General features: G+C 48.5%; 1 protein-coding gene across 2 annotated transcripts in view; it reads right to left on the minus strand.

The window, feature by feature from the left end:
- Simc1 (SUMO interacting motifs containing 1) overlaps window positions 1-12,051 on the minus strand; it is a 35,321-nt gene that overhangs the window by 2,113 nt on the left and 21,157 nt on the right. For both annotated transcript variants that reach the window (XR_011375357.1, XM_070036518.1), the window contains exons 5-9: window positions 11,504-11,658; window positions 7,929-8,084; window positions 5,818-5,946; window positions 3,019-3,175; window positions 2,043-2,130 (exon numbers count right to left, since the gene is read on the minus strand). Coding sequence is in view for 1 of the 2 variants with exons in the window: in XM_070036518.1 (XP_069892619.1) it covers window positions 2,043-2,130; window positions 3,019-3,175; window positions 5,818-5,946; window positions 7,929-8,084; window positions 11,504-11,658 (685 nt within the window). In the remaining variant the exon portion in view is untranslated. The remainder of the gene's footprint in view (window positions 1-2,042; window positions 2,131-3,018; window positions 3,176-5,817; window positions 5,947-7,928; window positions 8,085-11,503; window positions 11,659-12,051) is intronic.

A 12,051-nucleotide genomic window follows, 5' to 3' on the forward strand; every position in this document is an offset into this window, starting at 1 on the left:
TGGGCCGAAAAGTTCCTGAGACTCTTTAACCACCAAAATGCTGGAAGTGGAGCTGTGGGTCAAGTGGTAGAGCACCAGCCTTGAGCACAAAAACTTCAGAGACAGTGGAGGCCCTCAGTTCAAGTACTAGGACTGGCACGCATGCGTGTGCGCGCGCACACACAGATAATCAAGTCACCTAAATTTCTTCTGATTGTATTAACATATAGTTTATTAAGGCTTATTGAAGTCAAATGTAAAAAATTAAAGGAAAATGGTGTGTGTGTGTGTGTGTGTGTGTGTGTGTGTGTGTGTGTGTGTGTGTGCATACATGTGTACACTTGCTAGTAAAAGGGCTTAAACTCAGGGTCCAGGTACTGTTCCTTAGCATTTGGTTGTGGGGCTTGAACTCTGGGCCTGGGCGCTGTCCCTCAGCTCTTCAGCCCAAGGCGAGCGCTCTACCACTTGAGCCACAGCGCCACTTCCGGTTTTCTGAGTGGTTTATTGGAGATCAGAGTCTCATGGACTTTCCTGCCTGGGCTGGCTTTGAACTGCGATCCTCCAATCTCAGCCTCCTGTGAGTAGCTAGGATGACAGATGTGAGCCACTGGCGCCCAGCTGAGTGCAGCTTTTAAAATGGGAGTTTTTGGAAATGGTGCTATAGCTCAAGTGGTAGAGCGCTCACCTTGAGCTGAAGAGCTGAGGGACAGCGCCCAGGCCCAGAGTTCAGGCCCCATGACCAACCAACCAACAAACAAAAATAAACTGGGAGTTTTGGACTATTCACAAGCATTAGGAAAAGCCTCTAGAGAGAGTAGTTTCTGCCAAGCCTTACCCGGCCTCGGCTCCCTGAGCTGGAGCATGAGCTCATGGTGGTATTTGCCTCTGGCCCCTACAGAAATGTGCAAAATGAGGGATCAGGGTACACCTCCAGGTTAAAAAGTGTTAAAAAACTTGACTTGAGACAGACCTGCTTTAATATTCAACTTCGTTAGGTCAGCAAAAGACACAATTACATAGTCAACAAGGCTAGTAAGTACTCAGGGAACTGATTTCAGGACACTGTGCTCAGAACAATTTGTGTCAGGACACTAAAACATTGTACCAACTACCTGGCACTGGTGGCTCATGCCTATAATCCTAGCTACATAAGAGGCAGAGATCTAAGGATCGGGGTTCAAAGCCAGCCTGGGCAGGAAAGTCCGTGAGGCTCTTATCTCCAATGAACCACCAGAAAACCAGAAGTGGTGCTGTGGCTCAAGTGGTAGAGCGCTTACCTTGAAGAGCTGAGGGACAATGCCCAGGGCCAGAGTTCAAGCCCCACTACTGACCAAAAAAAAAAAAAAAAAAAAAGCCAAAACAAAAAACCAGCAGTGGTGCTGTGGCTCAAGTGGTAGAGCGCTACCCTTGAACACAAAGAAGTTCAGGGAACAGTGTCAGGTCTTGAGTTCAAGTCCCAGAGCTGGCAAAAAAACAAATGCACCAACTACATAAACACTTTGGCCCCAGTTCTGGGTGCTCTGAAGCATGTTGTGTGGATTTGAACTCAAGACCTCGAGTTCTCACTTGGCTTTTTCTTTTGTCCAAGGCTGGTGCTCTTCCACTTGAGCCATGCCTCCACTTCTGGCTTTGTGCAGGTTCACTGGAGATCAGACTCTCAGGAACTTTCCAGCCTGGGCTTGGCTTTGAACCACGATCCTCAGATCTCAGCCTCCTGAGTAGCTAGGGTGACAGGCGGGAGCCACCGGCGCCCAGCTGTGTTTAGAATTGATGTGTTTTATGTGGAACAGAATCATGGTGCTTGTTTTGAGACTGATGTTTATAATATCTGTAGTGAAGAAATCCTTAGCCAAGGTGGTTGTAGCAGAGGCTGGGCAGATGCCAGGGCTGTCAGGGATTATAGCAAGTCAGTACCAGCTCTGTCCACATTACCCACCCCCCCCCCCCCCCCCAGGAGCAGCACTGGGCCATCAGCCACCACAAAACCAGGTGGCTGTTCACAGCGGTGATTAGAGCCATGTTAATGACTGTCCCTTAGCTACTTGTGTGCCCGAGTTCCTTACCTCTTAAGACATGTTGGTAACTAGACAAGAGAAACTGCAGGTGTTCAACCAGCTCGTCCCAAATCTGCCACTGGCTTTTCTCTGATTGCTGAGTGAGAAAAATGAGTGAACGGTAAGAGCCTTTCCTGGTGAACATTATGATTCAGATTAAAATATTATATATATGTATATGGGCTGGGAATGTGGTTTAGTGGTAGAGTGCTTGCCTAGCATGCATGAAGCCCTGGGTTTGATTTCTCAGTACCACAGACACAGAAAAAGCCGGACGTGGTGCTGTGGGTCAAGTGGTAGAATGCTAGCCTTGAGCAAAAGAAACTCAGGGACAGTGCTCAGGGTCTGAGTTCAAGCCCCAGGACCTGGGCATTGTCTCTGAGCCTTTTTGCTTAAGGCTGGTGCTCTACCCATTGAGCCTCAGCTCTACTTCTAGACTTCTTTTGTGGTTCATTGGAAGTAATAGTCTAAGAAACTTTCCTTCCCTGGCTGGCTTTGTACAGTGATCCTCAGATATCTGTGTAGCTAGGGTTACAGGTGTCAGCCATGGGTTATTTCCTTGGTTAGTTAGTTTGTTCCTTCCCTTCCTCCCTCCCTTTTTATTTTTCCTCTCCGTGTACCTCTCCCCCACCCAATTCTATAGTTTGAAGTGCTAGGCAAGCATTATACCACTTGAGCCACAGCTCCTCTTCAACCTTTTTGGTGGTTCATTGGAGATAAATCTCAGACTTTCATGCCCGGGCTTTGAATTGTGATCCTCAGATTTCAGCCTCCTGGGGAGCTAGGATGATAGGCGTGAGCCACTGGCATCTGATGTGGTGCTGAGGAATCGAACCCAGGGCCTCATGCATGCAAGGCAAGCGCTCTACCACTGAGCCACCTTCCCGGCTCCTGAGGGTGCAGTCTCAAGTTGACTTACAATGCTGTTCAAAGAGCAGACTGAGGGGAAGGCGGGCTGGCCTGGGAGGGAAGCGGGACCGTGTACCTGGCACTTGAGCAGAGATGTGGAGTTGTTCAGGAAATACAGGGCCTGGGCCAGGGACAAGGGCAGGCGCGTGGGTGTCTGGCAGCCGTGCAGGAAGATGATTTCCAGCACTTTGCAGCGCAGAAGGTGGCTTTCCATGGTGCTGAAGAACATCTCCCTAGGGGACAAGGAAGAGAGGCCATCAGCCATTGATTTCCAAGACCAGATGTCACCCTTGATATAACACCGGCCCTGAAAAACCAGCTGTCATCCTAGCTACTCAGGAGGCTGAGACCTGAGGATCACAGTTCAAAGCCAGCCCGGGGAGGAAAGTCTGTGAGACTCTTATCTCCAATGAACCACTCAGAAAACCAGAAGTGGCGCTGTGGCTCAAGTGGTAGAGCGCTCGCCTTGAGCTGAAGAGCTGAGGGACAGCGCCCAGGCCCAAAAAGAACACCTGCCCTAAAAAAAACAGTTGAGAGCCAGGTGCTGGGGCTCATGCCTGTAACCGCGGATCGCGGTTCAAAGCCAGCCTAGGCAGAAAGTGAGACTCTTCTCTCCACTGAACCAGCAAAAGGCTGGAAGTGTGACTCAAGTGGTAGAGCACCAGCCTTGAGCAAAAAACAACAACAACAACAACAAAAAACCTAAGTACCCAGGCCCAAAGTTCAAGCCTTATGACCAAACCAAAAAAAAAATCATGCCGCCCATGGGCAGGGTGGAAATGGATTTCCTCATGAACTACCAACTACCAGGATGAGAGAGAAGATCGGACACAAGCACATATTAAAGAATTATGCCATATTTAACTATGAGAAGTAACTACACTGCCACTGATGGCCGACTTCTATAATCCTAGCTACTCAGAAGGCTGAGATTTGAGGCTCGAGGTCTGAGGCCAGCCTGGAAGTCTTTTAAGATTCTTCCTGCCAGTGAACCAGCTGGAAAAGCTGGAAGTGGAGGTTTATGTTCATGGAGTAGAGTTACCAGCCTGGAGTGAACTTGCAAGACTGCAAACGCCCTGAGGTCAAGCCCTGGTAATAGGACCAAAAACAATGATCAATGTAATCGCTGTATCAACAGGATATCCAGAAATTCTGAGTATGCCAACAGGGCTAAAACCTAGTTGATAATGTCTCCATTCATTCTTCAGAAAAACACTTAGTGAACCGGAAATGGAAGGGAACACGCTCAATCTGACCAAGTGTCTACAGCCCCTCACACTTAATGGTTAGTGACTCACTGAGCCCTGTAGACCGTGGACCAGGGAGAGGCCCGGATGTCCGTCCTCGTCACCTTAGTATTATACTGCGATAAGGCGAGAAAAAGACCAAGAGGTGCCCAGATCGGAAGGAAAGGTGCCTAAACTCTCTTTATTCCTAGACAAGATGATTGTAAAAGTCAGAATGGGTGAATGCATTCAAGTTCTGAGATGATGATTATTATTATTTTGTTGTTGTTGTTGGTCATGGGGCTTGAACCCAGGACCTGGGTGCTGTCCCTGATCTCTTTTGCTGAAGGCTAGCGGTCCACCACTAGAATCACAGCACCACTTTTGGCTTTTTGCTGCTTCACTGGAAATAGAAAGTCTCACGGCCGGGTGCTGGTGGCTCACGCCTGTAATCCTAGCTACTCAGGAGGCTGAGATCTGAGGATCGCAGTTCAAAGCCAGCCCGGGCAGGAGAGACCCTGAGACTCCTATCTCCAATAAACCACCAGAAAACTGGAAGTGGCGCTGTAGCTCAAGTGGTAGAGCGCTCGCCTTGAGCTGAAGAGCTGAGGGACAGCGCCCAGGCCCAGAGTTCAAGCCCCACGGCCGACCAAAAAAAAAAAAAAAAAAAAAAGAAAGTCTCACGGACCTTTCTTTCCCTGCTGGCTTTGAACCATGATTCCCCAATCGCAGTCACCTGAATATCTAGGATTACAGGCATGAACCACTAGTTCCCAGCTTAAAAAATATATATATAATATATATAAAAATATATATTATTATTATTATTTTTTTTTTTTTTGTCGGTCATGGGGCTTGAACTCTGGGCCTGGGCGCTGTCCCTCAGCTCTTCAGCTCAAGGCGAGCGCTCTACCACTTGAGCTACAGCGCCACTTCCGGTTTGGAGTCTCACGGTCTCTCCTGCCTGGGCTGGCTTTGAACTGCGATCCTCAGATCTCAGCCTCCTGAGTAGCTAGGATTACAGGCGTGAGCCACCAGTGCCCGGCTAATATATATTATATATATGTAATATATATATATATTGGTCAGTCCTGGGGCCTGAACTCTGGGCCTGGGTGCTCTCCCTCAGCTCTTCAGCTCAAGGCTAGCATTCTACCACTTGAGCCACAGCACCACTTCTGGCTTTTTCTGCTTTATGTGGTGCTGAGGAATCGAACCCAGGGCCTCATGCATGGAAGGGAAACACTCTACCACTGAGCCACCTTCCCAGCCCTTAAACTAAACTGAATATAATTAAGTTGGGTGGCAAATTTTCCCATTCGGGAGAGAATTTTAAAGGTACACTTTTGTTTAATTACTTACTTACTTAATTAATTAATGTTGGTCCTGGGGCTTGAACTCTGGGCCTGGGCGCTGTCCCTCAGCATCTCAGCTCAAGGCGAGCGCTCTACCCCTTGAGCCACAGCGCCACTTCCGGTTTTCTAAGTGGTTTATTGGAGATAGAGAGTCTCATGGACTTTCCTGCCCAGGCTGGCTTTGAACCGCGATCCTCCGATCTCAGCCTCCTGAGTAGCCGGGATGACAGGCGTGAGCCACCGGCGTCTGGCTTATTTATTTATTTATTTATTAAAGAGCAGAAGCAGACTCACCTCTGGCTCCTCTCAGGAATGTCCAGCACGAAGCCAAACATCATCTCCGCGATCTTGTTGGAGCTGCAGGTGGGCGTCCTGTCGACCTCCACGGCGATAGATAGCATCCGCTGAAGCTGGCACACGATCCTGGGCCAGAACGCGGGACACGGTGAATGGGAGGGCGCACGGGGAAGGCTTCTTCCCGATCGATGAGGCTCAGGACTCGGGGATGGTCAGGGAGAGCCGCTTGAGCCTTTGGCATGCTTTCATTGAGCAGGTTCACTTGCAGGGTCATTCTGCCCAATCATCATCCTCTCTGAGCCCCTTAGATCCTGGCGTAGGGGCTGGGAAGGTGGCTCAGTGGTAGAGTGCTTGCTTAGCATGCACAAGGCCATGGGTTCGATTCCTCAGCACCACATACGTAGGAAAAGTCAGAAATAGTCCTGTGGCTCAAGTGGTAGAGTGCTAGCCTTGAACCAAAGAAGCTCAGCGACAGTGCCCAGGCCCTGAGTTCAAGCCCCACACAAACAGAACCACACAATATCAGGGGCTAGAGAACTTTAATCAGTGCCTACTTTAGCAACTCTGTTTTATTTTATTTATTTATTTTTTGTTGGTCGTGGGGCTTGAACTCAGGGCCTGGGTGCTGTCTCTGAGCTCTTCAGCTCAAGATGAGGGCTCTACCACTTGAGCCACAGTGCCACTTCCAGTTTTCCAGTGGTTCACTGGAAATGAGACTTTTTTCCTGCCCGGGCTGGCTTTGAACCACGATCCTCATATCTCAGCCTTCTGAGTAGCTAGGATGACAGGCGGGAGCCATTGGTGCCCAGCTTTGATTTTTTTTTTTTTTTTTGATGCCATTTCTGGGTCTTGAACTATTTTTTGCTCAAGGCTACCAATCTACTACTTGAGCCACAGCTCCACATCTGGCTTTTTTTGAGTTAATTTATTAGAGACTAGAGTCTCAGGGACTTACTTGCCTAGGTTGGCTTTGAACTGCGATCCTCAGATATCAGCATCCTAACTACACAGGATTATAGGCATGGGACACTGATGCCCAGCTCAGTTTTATAAGGAAGAAACAGGACTAAGATGACTAAAATGACCTAAAGTTCTTCGGCCAGGAGAAACTATGCATTTCCTACGTATTTTTCTTTCTCCTGTTATTTTAGAGTATAATAGTTTAAGCTGGGTGGTGGTGGCTCCCGCCTGTCATCCTAGCTACTCAGGAGGCTAAGAGCTGAGGATCATGATTCAAAGCCAGCCCGGGCAGGAAAGTCTGTGAGACTCTCATCTCCAATGAACCACCAGAAAACTGGAAGTGGTGCTGTGGTTCAAAGTGGTTGAGCACCGTTACTAGCAAAAGAACTCAGGGACAACACCTAGTCCTGTGTTCAAGCTCCTTGACTGACAAAAAGAACACAATAGGGGCTGGGAAGGTGGCTCAGTGGTAGAGTGCTTGCCTTGCATGCATGAGGCCCTGGGTTCGATTCCTCAGCACCACATAAGCAGAAAAAGCCAGAAGTGGCACTGTGGCTCAAGTGGTAGAGGGCTAGCCTTGAGCTGAAGAGCTGAGGGACAGCGCCCAGGCCCAGAGTTCAGGCCCCATGACCGGACCTAAAAAAAAAAATAAATAAAAGAGTCTCACAGATTCTCTTGCCCAAGCTGACTTTGAACCACGATCCTCAGATCTCAGCCTTCTGAGCAGCCACTGGTACCCATTTTTTAAAAAAATCACCCAATTGGTTCCAGGATTGAACCCAGGTCCTTATGCATGTGAGGCAAATACTCTTCTACTGAGCCATATCCCCAAGCTATGCTAATGATTTACTTAGTGCCAGGCCTGGCACTTGAACTTAAGGATTAGGGCACTGTCCCTGAGCTTGTTTTACTCAAGGCTAGCACATGAGCCACAGCACCACTTCTGGCTTTTTCTGTGTCTGTGGTGCTGAGGAATCGAATCCAGGGCTTCATGCATGCTAGGCCAGCACTCTACCACTGAGCCACCTTCCCAGCCCTACACTAAGTCTTTTAATAACCACCAACCAATGTTTTACAGAGCTTCTTGGGAAGACTGGTGCTATTTTTAAGGCCCCCTGGGAGAAGGACTGTTTTTGCTAGTCTCTTACAGCTGGTTGGTGTTCTTGGTCAGGTTCATCTGGGGCGGAGAAGGGTGGATGGTGCTGGCCTTTGAGATTCCGCTTCCTGAAGAGGTCTGAGTCCCCTCGGAGGGCGGAGCGAGTCCGTCTTCAGTGACAGCCTTGACCAGCCACTTGATAACATCTCTGCAACCGGAAGAAGATAGGTTAATTGAACACAGGTGCTCAGGAAGGACCGCAGCTGACACGTGGGCTCCCAGACCCCAAAGTCGCCTCAAAGGCTTTTACAACAAACCAGGACTTTTAGGTACTTTTCACTATTCAAGCAAGTCTAATGAAAATTCCCCGTTTAAATGCAGTATGAAAAAAGAAATGCACTGGGTGCTGGTGGCTCACACCTGTCATCCTAGCTACTCAGGAGGCTGAGATCTGAGGATCACAGTTCAAAACCAGGCCAGCAGGAAAGACTGTGAGACTCTTAGTTACAATAAACCACTCAGAAAACTGGAAGTGGCCTGTGGCTCAAGTGGTAGAGCATTAGCCTTGAGCTGAAGAGCTGAGGGACAGTGCCCAGGTCCAGAGCTGAAGCCCATGACCAGAAAAACCAACAAAAAAATAGGATCAGAAAAATGATCATTAAGCATGCCTAAAGTGTAGGCAGGTATAGGGGAATGAGGTTGATGTGTGGGGGTAGATGGAGACACTTAGAAGGTTCTAGACTTTGACGTAGGAGCAGGTTAATAAATGCTGACTACAGAATTAAAGGTGACCAATTAACGAAGCAAATGAGGTCAGGGTAATATTTTAATCCAAGTCTGTGACTTTGGGAAAGCAATACATTTTAGGTGACTTAGCAGAACTGAGAAAAGTATGTCAGCAGTAAAATGGTAAACTCAGCTGTAGAAGAATCTTCAAGTTCTGAATATAAATCAAAAGAAACAAAAAAGTATAGACGGCAGTAGGTTCTCTGAAGTAAAGGTGAAATGGGTGAATTGAAGTAAAGCTACTGAGGAGGCTCAGATCTGAGGATCACAGTTTGAAGCCCGCCTGGACAGAAAAATCCATGAGACTCTCAACTCCAATGAACCACTAAAAAGCTGGAAGCGAAGCCCCACAACTGGCACCTAAAACAAACAAAAACAAAAAAGGGTATATGCCAGGTGTGGTGATGTATACCTTTAGTCTCAGGCTAGGGAGATTTTATTGCAGTAATACAGCAAAACCCTATCTAAAAATCCAAATCAGCCAGGCACTGGTGGCTCACACCTGTAATCCTAGCTAGTCAGGAAGCTAAAATCTGAGGATCACGGTTCAAAGCCAGCCTTGACAGGAAAGTCCATGAGACTCTTATCTCCAATAAACCACCAGAAAACTGGAAGTGGCTCTGTGGCTCAAGTGGTAGAGTGCTAGCCTTGAGCTGAAGAGCTGAGGGACAGCGCCCAGGCCCAGAGTTCAAACCCCACAACTGACAAACCCCCAAAAAGCAAAAACAACCAAATAAGATACAACCAAACCAAAAAAAAAAAAATCCTCAAAACCCCAAATTAAACAGTTTAGCAAGAGAATAAACCAAGCAAGCAAAAGACGCTGGACGAACACAACAAAAATCCAACACTGGAAGGAGATAAAGGGGAGCAGTCACATTTAGGAGTGGCAAAGACCACCGACCCAGATTGAAAGGGTTAAAATGTTCCAATCAGATGCAAACACACATTCTGAGTGCAGACTGAGCCCAAGCAGAAAATTGAGGGTTGCTTTCTGATAAGAAAATAAACTAACAGTAAGGCAATGATTAACTCCAGGAGAAACAAAAGCCATGCTAGGAAAAGCAATCGATACATTGTTACACTCTTACTTAAGATGAATGGTCATTGTTATGGTTTCAGTAAGAAATGTATCCCCACAATCTCGACAGTTACATGCATGGTCCCCAGATGGCTGTGCTGTTTTGGGTAGTGGTGAAACTGTAGGAAGTAAGGCCTGGCTGGAGGAAGTTGGTGCAAGTCTAGCTCCTCCTACTCTCCTTGCTTCCTGTCCACCATGAGGTGAAGAAACTCCTCCTTCACACACTCCACTGCTGTGATGTTCTATCCCTGCAGCTGGGGCCATGTAACCACAGAATGAACCTCTGGAGCTGTGAGCCTCATCAATTCTTCTGCTTGGTTGGGTGATGGTGGCTCCTGCCTGGAATCCTAGTCACTCATGGGGCTGAGATCTGAAGATCGTGGTTTGAAGCTACCCTGGACAGAAAAGTCAGTGAGACTTTTTTTTTTTTTGGGTCCGGTTGTGGGGCCTGAACTCTGGGCCTGGGCGCTGTCCCTCAGCTCTTCAGCTCAAGGCTAGCGCTCTACCACTTGCACCACAGCGCCACTTCTGGCTTTTTGCTTATGTGGTGCTGAGGAATCGAACCCAGGGCCTCAGGCATGCAAGACAAGCGCTCTACCACTGGGCCACCTTCCCAGCCCCGTCAGTGAGACTCTTATCTCCAAGTAGCTAGCAAAAGACCAGAAGTGGCGGTGTGGCTCACATCACAGAGTGCCAGTGTTGAGCCCAAAAAGCCAAATGAGAGTGGGAGGTCGTGATTTCAAGTCCTAGTATCAGCACAAACACCCCAAAACTGAACACTTTATATACACGAAGGCCTCCAGCTCATAGGGCTGTCTGCACAGTACTTCATTTGGACAAGAGTCCAAGCCTTCTGAGAGCAAAACCACTGGAATGATAATGTCTGCCATACTGACGGTGAAGATTTCCTTCTTTGTTTTCTTCATTTGGGTCAGTTATGGGGCTTCAACTCAGGGGTTTCCAGTTTTTATAATCACTTCCTGTTAAAGCATCTGGTTAGCTGGGTGCTGGTGGCTCACGCCTGTCATCCTAGCTACTCAGGAGACTGAGATCTGAGGATCATGGTTCAAAGCCAGCCCAGGCAGGAAAGTCCATGAGACTCTTATCTCCAATAAACCACCAGAAAGCTGGAAGTGGTGCTGTGGCTCAAGTGATAGAGTGTTTGCCTTGAGCTGAAGAGCTGAGGGATAGTGCCCAGGCCCAGAGCTCAAGTCCCATGACCCCCACACCCCCCAAAAAAGCATCTTGTTGTGACTGGTGACTTGAGGAAAACTTATCTATTAATCTACCTAATATTCTCAAGCTGTGTTGTTCAATCTGTGTGTGTGTGTGTGTGTGTGTGTGTGTGTGTGCTGGTTGTAGGGCTTGAACTTGGTGCTATCCTTTAGCTTTTTTGCTCAAAGATGGTGCTTTATCACTTGAGCCACACTTCCACATTTTGCTGGTTAACTGGAGATAAGAGTCTTGCAGACTTTCTTGCCAGGCTGGCTTCAAACCATGATCCTCAGATCTCAGCCTCCTGATCAAGCTAGGCGTGAGCCACTGTGTCAGGTTTCACCTTGACTGTCAACTTGATTGGACTAAGCGGTGCCCAGGAGAGGAGAGAGGACACCTCTGGGTGTGTTGGTTGAGAGTCCTTCTAGGGATCAGTGTGACTAGACAACTGGGAGGTAAAAGAACTGTGGGCAGTGGAGTCTGGCTGGAGGAGACTCAGGTCTCGCCCGGGCGCTGGCTCGCTCCTGCCCCCTGGTGGCCAGTACCTGACGTTGTGGGGCTGCTTGTCGCAGGAGAGCACGGTGTTGGCGATGGACTGTTGTAGGTGATGTCTTTGCCTCCTCAGTGTCTGCTGGAAGTCGTCTTCCAGGGTCTGCACCACATAACGCAGAAACAGGACTCTCCCGGGCAGAGTCTGACCCTGGGAGGGAAAGAATGACACGTCAGCCTTTCTCCATGGTCCCTGGATGATGCTAAGTACGGACTGGTCACCCTCAGACGCCTTCTAGGTAGTCTGGGTCATTGTAAATGAGGAAAAACAGGGAGACTGATAAAAGAATCCCACTTTAGGAGAGCTCAGAAACCATTTGTGTGTGAGTACTAGGGTATGAACTCAGGGCCTGGGCACTGTGCCTTAGCTTTTTTTTACTCAGGAATGGTGCTCTACCATTTGAGCCACGCCTCTACTTCCAGCTCTTTTGCTGGTTCACCGGAGGTAAGTCACAGGGATTTTCCTACCTGGGCTGGCTTTGAACCGTGATCCTCAGATCTCAGCCTTCTCAGTAGCTTGGATGACAGGTGGGAGCCCCAGGCC

Source organism: Dipodomys merriami, unplaced genomic scaffold (assembly GCF_024711535.1).
Source record: "Dipodomys merriami isolate MVZ:Mamm:240054 unplaced genomic scaffold, mDipMer1.0.p SCAF_271, whole genome shotgun sequence".
Lineage (NCBI taxonomy): Eukaryota > Metazoa > Chordata > Mammalia > Rodentia > Heteromyidae > Dipodomys > Dipodomys merriami.